General features: G+C 51.3%; 1 protein-coding gene across 1 annotated transcript; it reads left to right on the top strand.

Annotated features, from left to right (window-relative positions):
- Positions 1-1,245: 1,245 nt before the first annotated feature.
- Positions 1,246-2,565, top strand: gmnc (geminin coiled-coil domain containing; the record flags this gene model as incomplete). Its single annotated transcript, XM_056441178.1, has 4 exons — positions 1,246-1,299; positions 1,512-1,628; positions 1,788-2,064; positions 2,159-2,565. Coding segments are annotated over 4 exons (855 nt in total), but the record flags the coding sequence as incomplete, so codon positions are not given.
- Between the last annotated feature and the right edge of the window lie 11,313 nt (positions 2,566-13,878).

Below are 13,878 nucleotides of genomic sequence, written 5' to 3' on the forward strand. Positions count from 1 at the left end.
CCTTCTCCTATTGCTCCTCCTCCTCCTCCTCCTCCTATTGCTCCTCCTCCTCCTCTTGCTCCTCCTCCTCCTCCTCCTGCTCCTGCTCCTCCTCCTCCTCCAGGAATCCTTTTGGCCCTGTGACCCCTGTGACCTTGGAGAGGAGTCTGTTTGGGGTGAGCCTAACAACACATGACACCTCAAGTACAACAGGAACAAGACTTAAAGACCTTAAAGACCTTAAAGACCTTAAAGATCCTAAAGACCTTAAAGACCTTAAAGACCTTAAAGACCTTAAAGACCTTAAAGACCTTAAAGACCTTAAAGACCTTAAAGACCTTAAAGACCTTAAAGACCTTAAAGTCCTTAAAGACCTCCTCTCTCTCTCTCTCTCTCCCCCCCTCTCTCTCTCTCTCTCCCCCTCCTCTCTCTCCCCCCCCTCTCTCCCCTCCCCTCGCCTCCCCCTCTCTCCCTCCCTCTCCCTCCCTCTCTCCCCTCTCTCTCCCCCTCCCTCTCTCCCTCCTCTCCCCCCTCTCCCTCACGCCTCCTCCCTCTCTCTCTCCCCCCACGCCTCCCTCTCTCCCTCTCTCCCTCCCTCTCCCCTCTCTCTCCCCCCTCTCTCCTCTCTCTCTCCCTCCTCTCCACCCTCTCTCTCTCTCCCTCCTCGCCTCCCCTCTCTCTTCCCCTCTCTCTCTCTCTCCCTCTCCCTTCTCTCTCTCCCCCCTCTCTCTCTCCTCCCCCTCACGCCTCTCTCCCTCCTCTCCCCTCTCTCCCTCTCTCCCTCCTCTCCCTCTCTTCCCCCCTCTCTCCCCTCTCTCTCCCTCCCTCTCTCTCTCCCTCTCTCCTCCCCTCCCTCACGCCCTCTCCTCCTCCTCCCTCTCCTCTCCCTCTCTCCTTCCTCCCTCTCTCTCCCCTCCTCAATCTCTCCTTCCCTCTCCTCCTGCCTCTCTCTCTCTCCCTCTCCCTCTCCCTCTCTCTCTCCCCCTCTCTCTCTCTCTCTCCCTCTCTCTCTCCCTCCTCTCCCTCTCTCTCCCCCTCTCTCTCTCTCTCCCTCCCCTTCTCTCCCCCTCCCCCTCCTCTCTCTCTCTCTCCCTCTCTCTCTCTCCCTCCCTTCTCTCTCTCTCCCTCTCTCTCTCTCTCTCCCCTCTCTCTCTCCCTCCTCCCTCTCTCTCTCTCTTCCCTATCCTCCCCCTCTCTCTCCCTTCCCTCTCCTCCCTCCCTCTCTCCTCCCTCCCTCTCTCCCCCCCCTCTCTCTCAGAGTCTCCTGCTGGTCTGATGTGGTCTGATGGGTTCTCTCCTCACCTCCAGAGGAACAAACAGGTACTCCCCCACCAGGGACCTCATGAGTGAGCTGGTCTTCCCAGGAGGTTGATATGTGACCCCAACGTGTAACTCCTGTCGTCACGGAATATCTTTAAGAGAATAAACACTTGAACCGGTTGAGCTGGTACCCGACGGTGGTCTACTGGTCTTAATCCTGCCTTCTTGTGCTCCCCCACGTGGTTCTGGTCCCGGACCCTGTGGACCTCCAGCTGCAGGACACTCTGCTGCAGAGGGAGGAGGAGCTGCTGAGGCTGCAGGACGAGAACCAGCAGCTCCGAGGGTTCCTCGGCTCGGCCTTCGTGAGGAACCTGCAGAGAGAAGCCCAGGTCGGTCCAGAGTCCAGAACAGAGTCATGAAGACAAGAGGACGTCAGAACTGTTTGTTGGCCCAGTGGACGGAACGGTGTTGAGAGTTCCTCCGATGTAGAAGGGTGTGAACGTGATGACAGGACCTGGACTGAACCTGAACCTGTTTGTCCCTCATAGAAACTGAACCCCGATGGGAGGAGGAAGCCCAAGAGACGCCTGATGGACGTCCACGATGGATCTTTCCAGAACCGCGGTCCTCAGTTCCAAAGCTCGCAGGTCAGAAAGAGAGTCTGCAGGAACCTCACGGCCGAGTTCAGCTCCTCCTCCTCCTCCTCCTCCTCCGAGCCAAACCTGGACCTCTGGGTCCTCCGAACACTGGGCCTGAAGGACCGGGACACCATCGACACGTCCGCCGAGTCCTCGTCCGGCTTCGGCCCCGGCGGTCTGGTCCGTGGTGCTACCGTCCGGTACACTCCGACTTCCGTCTCCCAGCCCTTCGGGTTCTACTCCACGCCTGGCCTTCTGACGCCCGCGAAATAACGGTGGAGATCTGGCCGAGTCGCCCGAGACCTGCGCCGCCTCTCCGGGTCGACGCTTCGCGGCCGCCGGGCTGACGGCTCAGGGCGGACCTCCTGAAGAGGTGACCCGGAGCTACAGAACGTCCCCCGCCTTCAGACCTCCGCCGTCAACGGAGGAACCGCCCTTCAGCCGGTCGGCGGGCGGAGCTGAGGCCAGACCTCCGGCCTACTGGTCTCCACTGAGAGGACCACCCTCACGGGACCCCATCTCGTCTTCGAGCCCAACGCCTTGCAGCCGGACCGACGTGGCCTTCAGGATGTCCCTCAGCCCGACCAGCAGCGTGAAGACCCACAGCTTCCCCCAGGGTCAGGCCTTCGTCAGGAAGACCACCGAGGGCAGGTGCAACTTCACCTGGGTGCCCACGCAAAGACCGTAGAGGCCGGACCTTCAGGGCCGGGTCCACTTGGAACTTGATATACAAAAGACCCTCAAAGACCTTGAGCTGATCCGACCCGATGGAAAGACTTGTTCCTCGTCCAAGCTGTCTTCTGTTTGTTCATCAGGATCTTCAGGATCTTTATGATCTTCAGGATCTTTATGATCTTCAGGATCTTCAGGATCTTTATGATCTTCATGGTCTTCAGGATCTCCAGGATCCAGGAGCCGAGCTGTGGAGCACGTTCTGTATGTAGCTACTTGAAACATTAAAATAATGCCAATATGCTGAGGTTCATATTTAGTTTGACTGACTCGGAATAACAGCAATGACTTTATTGTTTATTGCTCTAAATAAAGCAACACAACAAATGAAGTGATAATCCGCTCCCCGAATCCTGCAATCTGATGTCATGTTGACACAATAATCTGAAACAGCAGCACGGAGTAATACCACTGTGCTATCAAGGAGAAGCTGTCTCACCCCAGAGATGGATTCTTCCAGATCAGAAACGCACACATTTGATACATCGTGTGTTTCTACAGAGTCAAATGTTTCTGTGACTCTGATTGGTTCTTTACATGTTTTATATGAACGTCTGTTTGTTTTGAACTCTGGACCTCAGCAACAATAATTTATCATAAATAAACATTAATAAAGAGATAAAATAAGAATGCATCGAACATTCCTCAGCACGATGTGAGAATGATTATTATTAGTCTTTAATATATATAAGAACACTTTATTTTGAAGTATTACTGACACTAAACAAGCTTTTGTGTTATGGTCAAACAGTTAACATTACGGTGTTCACTCAATGGATATTTAATTAAAATATATATATATAATGAAATTGTTAGAGGTATTGTTATTCTGCTTTTTATTTTAGAATATTTGGTGCATATTAGGATTATTAACATACCCCAAACCCACCAAACCCACCAAACCCACCAAACCCACGGAGCTGGTCAGACTTGATGAAACTAGACGTTTGACGTCTGGGTCAGTAAAAGTTGCTCTCTAGCGCCCCCTCAAAGTTGGACTGGCGACGCCCCTCACCCAGAATGTCTGATTGACCTGAATGTCTCACACGCACACCTGGAGTCGGCGAGGGCCTCAGACCCTAAGCTCCGCCTACTTGATTTTCCACTATTTGAATTTGGTGAAAAACACAAATTGGCTGTTCTCCGAGACACAGTCCGACCACACCAAACTTTATGTGTATCATAAGTGAGGCGACATCACCTAGATACACAAAGAGTTCTTTGATATCTCATTGGGTTCAGATGGTATGGACCAATGAACCCCTGAGGGGCGTGTCTTGTTTTTTCATTACACATAACTTCTACACTATTGGGACTAATCACTCAGGACTTGCAGTATATGTGCACATTGCATTGTATAAGATGCGCAAATAATCTCATGCAATTTGAACAATAGGGGGCGCCACAATAATTCTCCAAAGTCAGCTATTTTTGTCATATTTCGCCTATTTTTGTGATTTTTTGCCGTTATACAGTTACATGCCCCTCCCTCAAGACGCGTCCGATCGACTTCCCTCTTGTTGAAGGACGATCTGAAGGCCCCTGGCGACGAAGAGTTACGAACGGAGACTCTTCCAAGATCCAAGATCCAAGATCTCAAGATGACCTTATTTGTCACACACACAGGCGTGCAGTGAAACGAAAGTACAATGCCCAGCAGTGAATGTGCATGCCAAGCACACACCATTTACAATAAAAAACAACACAACATTTACAGTACCAATATTTAATCATGTGTGTGTGTGTTTGGAAGAGGGGCAGTTGTGTGGGTCTATGGGTCCCAGGAGGTCGGAGTTCAGTCCTGATGGCCTGAGAAAGAAACTGCCTCAGTCTCTCTGTTCTGCAGCGTGACGACGGAGGCGCCCGCCTGACCGCAGCAGCGCTGAAAACAGTCTGTTGTTGGGGTGGCAGATCCCATGATCCTGCTGGTTCTGGTTCCTGGCACCCTGGTGCACAAGTCCTGCAGGGTGGGGAGGAGTTCACAGTGCGCCTCAGCCGAACGACCACTTCCTCTTGCAGAGCCCTCCTGTCCTGAGCGTGAGTAGCTGCCAAACCAGGCCGTGATGCTCCTGGTCAGACGCCTCCCACAGCTCCAGAGCAGAAGGACCGAAGGATCCTCTGAAACTTTTGAATTCCCCACGTCTGAGGTGGTAGAGGCGCCTTGCGAGTGTCTGTGTGTTCGTTTTGACCTGCCAGATCCTCGTGATGTGGACTCCAGGTATGGATATCGCCACCCTCTTCCACAGTAGTCTCAATCTCAGTGGTGAGTACGTCTGTTGTTGTACCTCCTGAAGTCCACAATCAGCTCCTAGTTTTGCGATATTCATGAGGAGGCTGTTGTCCCGGCACCAGAGTGACAGATCAGCAACTTCCTCCAGGCAGGCCTTTCCTCGCTGCTGTCGGAGATCAGCCCACCACCACACCGGTCATCCTCAAACTTGATGATGGTGTTGGGAGCTTGAACCTGGCCACACAGTCATGTGTACAGGAGCACAGGGGCTGAGGACGAACCCTGGGGGATCCTGTGTTCAGGGTGAGGGTTGAGGTGTGTCTGTCACCTGACCACCTGTGGCCTGGGCGGTCAGGAAGTCCAGGATCCACAATAGTGTTCAGTTCCAGCCCACCGAAGGCTAAGTCGGCCAGTCTGAGGGGACGGCGGGAAAGGAAAGTTGAACTAATTAATGAACAGTAGTCTCACATAGCCTCTGGCTGTCCAGATGAGAGAGGTGGTGTGTGCAGTACCTGGGAGACAGCATCATCTGTGGATCTGTTTGGGCGATACAAACTGCAGCGGGTCCATGGAGGGCTGGAGAAGGCGCAGATGTAGTCCCCCTTTATCAGCTCTCCTCAGCATTTCTCCCATGACCAATTTCCAGGTGAGCCACTGTCGGTAGTTCATGTACATGCTGGAGAAGCACTAAGCACAGGGACAATAGTGGATCCTTGAAGGTATGTGGGACCACGGACCTCAGCCAGGAGAGGTTGAACATTGTGGTGAACACTGAGCTAGCTGGTTGGGGCACAGGTCTTCTCAGCACGCCCAGATATGCCATCTGACCCAGCCTCTGGTGTTCACTATAACAGAGCCTCCCTCACACTGTGCTCTCGGCTCACAGAGAGTGTGTGTTCATCCCCAGCTGCAGAACTCTTCCACTGCCACGCTAACGGTAAGCATAGTTAGTCATTAGCTAGCGCTGTTGTTGCTAGCCTCAAACCGGTGTATAAATGAGTTCAGGTCGTCCGCTTAGATGTTGCTGACTCACCATTGCGCTGGGTCTGTTCTTGGTAGTCTGTGATATCCTGAGTTCCCTGCCATAGGCGCCTGGTGTCGCGCTGCTCCATCTGTGATTCCACTCTGTCTCGGTACAGAACTTTACTGAACGTTCACGTAGCCACAGCGCCCCCTAGTGGTCCACTGAGCTCCATCTGCCCACAACGCGTCATGTTACAGTCAGGCCTGAGGAGATCACAGCGCCACCTAGTGGCCACAGGAAATCAGTGATGTGACAAACGATAAAACGTCCGACCGGCGGGAAGAAGAAGATGAAGAAGAAGAACAGTAAGAGCTGTTCCTTGATCTAGGTGTCAGTGTCCTCCTCCTCCTCAGCTCAGTTACCAGTAAAACCAGTCTGACCATCCTCCTCCTCCTCCTCCTCCTCAGCTCCCTCTCTTCTCAGGAACAAAGGGAGGCCAGCGCTCCCTGGAGATGCCTCCCCCCCACCCCTCCCCGCCTCCTCCTCCCCCCCGATCCACCCCCCCACAAACAGGTAAAGATGGAGGTTCTGGGGCCCTCTCAGGTCCTGTCTCCGAGACCGGGCTGGGCCGAGCTGTCTCATGGCGTATGGTCGGGGCCTAATGACAAGGCGAGGCCTGCAGATGTCCGACAGCTTGGAGCAGGAGGGCCCGGAGTCTCTCAGGAATGTGAAAGGAGGGCCGCTCAGGATCACAGGCTCCGGGAGGCGGGTCATTAAAGAGGCCGGCCGGAACCCGATCCCCTCGCCGGCGGGGGAACGTTCTCGCAGAACCCGACAGCTTGGCTCGCCTCCGTAATGAGCCAGAGAACGTCCTCGTGGTTCACCTGCAGCCTGAGAAACACTTCCACAGCGAGGGAAGGACTTCCTGCAGGACTCGAGTATCTCTGACAATCATGGTAGCATTCTCTTGGACCACCAGGTTGCGATTCTAGTTGTATAAACCTGCTCATGTGTTAGCTTTTCTTGTTAACAACCAAGACTAACTATGTACTATAGAATAACTACTTATACAAGCTAACATTCTAACTTAGACAACAACAACGACTAACCATTCGTGTCTTAGTAGAACAACTATAAAGTGTAAAGCATTTGTCTTAGAAACAACCAGGTTTGCGACTTCGTGACTTGAGCTAAACAACTGAACCAGATAGACTTCTAGTAAACAACAGGACCGCGTAGCAGTGTAGACCTGGTCTTAGGCCTAGACAACATTACAAGAGAAGATTTTGTCCCTAGTCCATGAACTCCTAGGGGTCGGAGTCAGCTCTGAGTGTGTCGTCAGGGCAGAGTTAGGGCACCTGTCAGTCGCTGGTAGACAACAGCACAGGTAGCATCATTAGATCCTTGAGCTACACACAAGCCCCGCCCCCATAGTCCTTCTAGACACAGCCCTCAGATCCTGTCTGTCTTAGTAAACCACTTGAGTTAGTCTCTTCTACCTCTTAGTAAACACCAGGGACTCTTGGTTGTATGAAGTCTCTGCTTCATTTTAAAGCTGCATTCTTGCTCCTGCTCACGCAGGGTGATCCTCTGTTAGAATCATCAGGTCATAATGTAACAGTGTATTCTGTCATAGCCCAGGGGCACTCACTTGTTCGTGAGTGCTTCTCATTGTAAGCTAGACTCCCTGACCCCAGAGGCGTACATCCCTGGGTAAATCAGAAGCCGCTTCATGTGTTAAAGGCTAGCATTTCTCTGCAGAACAACAGAGGAGCGATCCTCTAGGATTGAGTTAAACAGAAGAAATAGATTCTATAAACCAGAGGACGCATTTAGTAGTTAAGGTACGTGGTCTTGAGGCCTGGCGGCTGCCAGAAGGATGCATTTGTTCTCTCAGCTCATGAACTCACGTGAGCAGCCTAGTGTTCGTCCATTAGGACGACCTGTCAGCGGCTGGGAGACAAGCAGCCGTATAGTGCGCAGTGAAACACAAGTCCTCGTCTGACGTCTCAGAGAGAGGAGACAGTTGCTGTTCTGGTCTAGGGTCACTTGTGTCTTCTCTCCTCAGTCATTTTGTCTCCTATACAGCAGGTCTGAGCATCTATCCTGCCTCCTCTAGTGGCTGCAGTGACCCAGGTGTGTTCTTAGAACGGACACGGAAAAGCTAGAGTTGAGTCATTCAGCCCAGCATGCTTCACTCTTGATGCTCGCCACGAAAGAGTTGATAGGTACTCGTGCAAGCTCAGAGGACGTTCTCGAGCTGGGAGAGAGGCCGAGAGGAGCCGAGCATTTAGTCTGAGTAAACAACAAGTACATTGTCTAGTAACAACTACAAGGAGCTCTGAGTCAAAGAGGTAGTCATCTAGCTCTTAGAACAACAGGTGCATTACGTCTTCAGTAACTCTGAAGAACACATTTCACAAATACAACAGAGGAGCTTTAGTCTGTAAACAGACACTGATCACATGCAGGAAACTCACCAACCAGGTAGCTTTAGTAGTAAACAACAGACAAGTTACCTGCTTAGTCGAGAACAGACAACCAGATGACCATTTTGTCTTAGTGAACCAGGACATTTAGAGTAACAACAACAAGAATAACAGCTTAGTACCAGGACATTAGTCTAGTAAACAACCAGTTAGATAGCTGAGACACCAAGGACCATTAGTGCCAGAAACAACAACAAGGTACAGAGTCTCTAAAACAAGATACAGTAGTCTCAGAACAGGACTGAGACAAGTCAGCATCAGTCTGAACCAACAAGACCTAACCAGTGCTCTAGTCACAACTAGGTAGCATTCGTCTCATAGAGCCAGATACCTCTCTTGCTTAGTAACAAAACAGAGCCCTCAGAGATTGAGTCTGCCTGATTGGGTCATTCAGAACATCAGTTTAGATGAGCACACAAGAGTGACATAAGGTACCAGAGCTGCTAACGTAACCCAGCAGCCTAACTAAGCCTACAACGGACCAGGTAACTAAGTCCCTAACTATAAGCCTGTCAGGAGGAAGCTAACACCTCAGGTAAACAGAGGGGATCGCTCTCCCGGAGGGAGAACGATGTCTCGCTACCAAAAGGAGCTTTAAGTTAAAGTAGCATCTATATGCACCGGGAGCCCTCGTATGAACAGTTCATGAGTAGGCATTCCTGACTCAGACCAAGGGAAAGACGGCGTGGCGAATGCCAGGAGTTAACAGGCACCTCAAGACAGGCCCAGGGCGCCGTCAGGAGCAGGACTCGGACACAACCTGAGCTAACTCAGGATAACTAGGCTCAAGCCAGAGACCGCTGAGAGTGAAGTCAACAGGACCGGGAAAGCAAGTTACGGTGATGAAGATGAACTTTCCTTAGAGAGAGACGTCTACTGTGTCATCGGCTAACGTCCCTGGAGACATAAGCCTAACAGCATGATCCGCAACCTATCAAGCCCTAACAGAGCCGTCAAGAGGGTCTGTCTTCTAACGAGGTACTGTGTCTCCTCCGCTGAACAGCGGTTCCATAACAAGCTTGTAACTAGAGCTCTGAGTCAGCAGGCCAGAGTACGGACCACAGCCCCCAGAGTCCGGTGCTAGCAAGACGGACCAGAGCCAGAAGGCTGACAGAGACCGGAGGGCAGGACCAAGCCAACCAGGAGCGACCTAGCTCAGACCAGGACCAGGAGACCTTAAGAGACAAGACCAACAGGCTGCGGCCTGAGTAAGACCAGACAGGTACTTGGCTTACAAGACTAACAGGACCGACAAGCCAACAGAGGCTAGTAGCAACAGTCTCTTTTCTAGCTAAACAGACCAGTACAGAGTCTTAGTTAGTCAGAGGATGAAGCTAACAGAGCCGTATAGTAACAGACACAGTACATGTCTTAGCTCACTACAAGTAACAGTTTTTAGAACTCGTCAGCTTCAGCACAGAGCTCAGGAGGAGAGCAGAGCTACGTAACAGGAGCATAAGTCTTAAAGAGCTAAGCTAACGGTCCTACTGAGGACAAAGTACAAAGCTAACAGACCAAAAGTAACAGTTCTCTAAGCAACAGGTCGCTGTTAGCTAACAGAGCCAAAGCTAACGTGCTTAGTAAGCAACAGAGCTCGCTACGGAGCTCTAGTAAACCTTAAGTCAACGAGCCGCATAGCGTACAGAGTCACACTGGCAACGAGGTGTTTCAATTGTTGAGTTGACGTTGACTGCTGCTCATGGTAGGGGAGGAGGTGCAGGAGTGAGGAGGATCTGCGTGAGATGGTTCTAAAAAGTTCATGTTCAGGGAATACAAGGAAAAGTATCAAATTGACGAGTGATAATGTTCATATCTAATAAGAGAGGACTTGTCAGTCATACGAGCTGTGTGGAGAGCACGGATGCAACAGTCTGCTATAACAACTGGACAGGCATGACTCCAACAATGACCCTCATAGAAGGATTATGTGCTCAGTGTCTTATGCTTAGATGTGTTGTTGTGTAGACTGTTGTATTGTGATTGTGGTTATCATTACAAGTTCATTTCAGGAAACTAAAAGTGTCAATAAGTGCATCAACTCTTTCCACGTCATTTAAAGTACTTATCGTGGGCTAAGATGCATCTGTTCTAGTCTGGTGAACGTCAACTTCAAGAGAGTCTTATTATCTAACATGGGTACCTGTGTCATCTATAATGATACTGTTCCTATCATGTCTTTATTTATCTATTGAGCTAGCATTCATACACCTGATCATTTATTTCAGAGAACTGTAAAGATTAAGTTACTCAGTACCATCGAACTATCAATGCAGAATGCATAGATGTCTCTCTGTGTCCAGGTCGGAGTGCTAAAGTACCTGAAGGAAACTGGGATTGTTCAAGAGCAGTGCACGGGAAGATCGATCCAGGAGTGATGAAGCCAGGGTGTGTGATCCTCGATGGATGACGTTCTTTTGGTGTGCTGGTGCGTGAGTGCGTAGCACAGTGACGAGCTCAAAGACAGTACAGGGTCAGGCAAAACCTAAAACAGAGCCGATGACTTGCTGACAGAGCCGTCTAAGAAGCAGAGCCGCGTGATGGTCCTGGTGGAGCGTCTGATAATGTTTAAGAGTAAGCTACTATTAGTACAGAGCCCAAGAGAAGTATACCGGTCACAGGACTCAACCTCATGGCTGTATAGAAATGAGTATAGTACAGAATGATTCTTTACTAGGCGTGCTAGGTCCTGTCTGACTCACAAGTAGTCACTGAGACAGCAATGACCCAACAGTTCTTGGTCAGGACACCTAAGTCACCTGACACGGTCGACTGACTCTCGGAGCCAGCGGGTGGAACAGAAGGAGGGTCAGGACGGCCGCCGGAGGACGTCCTGATGGAGCCGAGGAGCGATGTAAACCAGGACTCAGCCAGGGACCAGAACCCAAAGAGACAGCAACCATGGTCGGACGGACCAAGTTCGACGGTAGGAGAGTCATATCAGGCCAGCCCTGATCACCTGAGTCTAGCAATGAGCAGGCTACTCAGGTTGGTTCATCTTCAGTACGTTCTCCTTGTGTTCCAGCTGTTGTCACCGCCATCCACTGGGATCATGAGTGGCCGTAAGGTCTAGTCATAGAGTGCTCTCTGAGTACGGAGACCGCGTGTGACCCAGGGAGAGTCGCCGCTAACATCGTGTCACTCACGCCTAGACCAAGAGACCATCACTAGGAAGGTGCTACAGCTTCAAGTCACCTTCACTGAACAGAATGAGTCTCTGACAGGTCTTGTTCTCTTTATTCTCATGTAAAGTTCACTCTTAAATTCCAGTCTCTGTTAATGGATTGACCATGTAACTAGGTATGTAACATGTGTCATGTCATCCTCCGAGCCGCCCACAACGCTGTTGAACAGAGCTGAGTCGCACTGTAAAATCTGAGGCCACGTCACAGCACCTGTCAATCAGAGCACGCAGCCACTTCACTGCATGAGAGGGCCTACGCCAACTTCTCTTATCTCTGCAGAGGAACACCTAAACACGCTCAATAGAGCCAGACCACCTGTCAATCTCTCAGAGTCACGCCCACTGTCAATCCAGAGCTAGCACATGTATACCCCAAGCCACGCCACACCTGATAGCCCAGAGCCACGCCCACCACCTGTCAATCACCCCAGAGCACTGACGCTGCTGGTTATCCTGACAGTCACTCAGCCGCGGGAGCACGCCCACCAGTATCCAGCCAGAGTCACACAACCAACTGTCGATACTATGAGCACACTGTAAGATCAGTAGCCTGCCACATCCTGTCAATTACAAGAAGACGCTAACACCCTGTACATACACCAAACTAAAGAGCACGCACCACCTGTCCTTCGTTATCTTTACGAGAACAGGCCACGTTTTTCAGAGGTCATACAGTCAGCACTTCACGCATGAGGTTTCATCGATGGTGCCCAACGCCTCATGTCCAGTCTGAGAAGTCGCCCAGACAGGGAGTCCATGTCCCTCGACAAGGAAGTACAGGGTTAACGTTAATATAAGGACCTGTCAGGACAAACGTGTGCTGATTTGATGTCGGAGCATTAAAGACCTGTCTGTCACTAGCAAGACTAAGAGTGATTATGAGAACATGCCGTAAGTCCACTAGATCAACCTAAAGCTCAGGAACAAAATCAGGAATTGTGTTCTTTTGAGTCTATTCCTTTAGTGTCATATTTCCTGCGGTACGAGGGACCGAAAGTTCTGTAAGCCAGGAGTCCCGATGCACTCAGCCGCCTACACGATGACGCCTGCCAGCTCGTGAATGGCACGTGCACAGGACCCCTCACTCAGGACAGGACGGCCCAGGACTCACATGTGATGAACTTGGGGTCTTGTTTTATTCGATATAAAGTGAAACACAGTTAGCTGCAGCAACCCGGGGAGGGTCATTACAGCGAGGACTGCCTTAATACAACATACAAAACACACGAACTTGACATCAGATTTGATGATTTAAACTATTCCAGTTTTAGTCTTTCGTAACGAGGACCATCGTGGCACTGAGGAGCCCGATCTCAGCGCCGCACCTAAGCGTGCCACACGGTCATGCTTCTACAATGACTCAATCAGGCAACAGCCGAGCAGCAGCTTCAATCGAGAGCCACCTGTCAGACCAGGCGCCAAACCAGGGCTCTACAGGTTACCCCACTGATACCCCAGGCCAGCATGCTCTGTACAGGCTCGATGGGGCGGGCGTGGCCTGTGAATCGCAGCATCGAAGAGGTCTGGAACTTAAATACATTTTTAAACTTAATTCAATACGTTTCAAAAGGACAGGATTCTCATAATTCGTAGCATGAGAGCTCATCTCCACTAGCCGCTAACACGATGAGCCGGCCATCTTAGACTTGGTGTCTGAGGCGTTCTTACATATATCGTTTCCACGAGCAGCGAGCTTCCTTACTCGGGCCCCGAGGCAGCACAGCCCTGGACTTCTGGTCTCGCGTCCTACGCCACAAAACCTGCTCAGGCCTTGGGCGGGTCACCAGGAGGACGAAGACAGGTTAGAAACAATCAAAACTACCAACCGTAGCAGCCGCATCAGGTCGGCTCCTCGAGCATCGGCCCCACGCTCATCATTCATGGTTCGTAGTCCACGTGCCGTGAGGACCGGCATCTGAGACGCCGGCCGCATCGTTTGCAAACGGCGTCATGCCGTCTCATGGCCGCTGAGGAAACGAAGTCTGCTTAGAGTGTTGCTTACCTTCAGCTACAGACGAAAGCAGAAACTCACACGACCCACTCCGTAAGCCACGTGTAAGTGGTCATCTTAGCCGAGAGCCGCACTCTTAGCCCTTCATGTTCAGCATCGAATTACGATTGGTTTACTCATCATTAGCATGATACCGCGCCACTCGAGCACTGCAGTCTGAGCTCCAGCTGAGCCGCCACTTTAGCACTAGTGTAGTCGAGATGCTCGTTGTTAGCAGCATACGGGGCTATATCCACGCAAGGTCCGTCTCACGGCAGCGTTAAGCACTACGTGACTCCTCTTCAGTTCCTCGTCCTTACTAGCGGTTCGTTCGTGACGGCATCAGCTCCCTGGCAGCTAAGCCGCTGCCTATGGGAACCAATCACAGCGAGCCAGGCCCGACTACGTGCTCAAA

Source organism: Pseudoliparis swirei, chromosome 20 (genome assembly GCF_029220125.1).
Source record: "Pseudoliparis swirei isolate HS2019 ecotype Mariana Trench chromosome 20, NWPU_hadal_v1, whole genome shotgun sequence".
Taxonomy (NCBI): domain Eukaryota; kingdom Metazoa; phylum Chordata; class Actinopteri; order Perciformes; family Liparidae; genus Pseudoliparis; species Pseudoliparis swirei.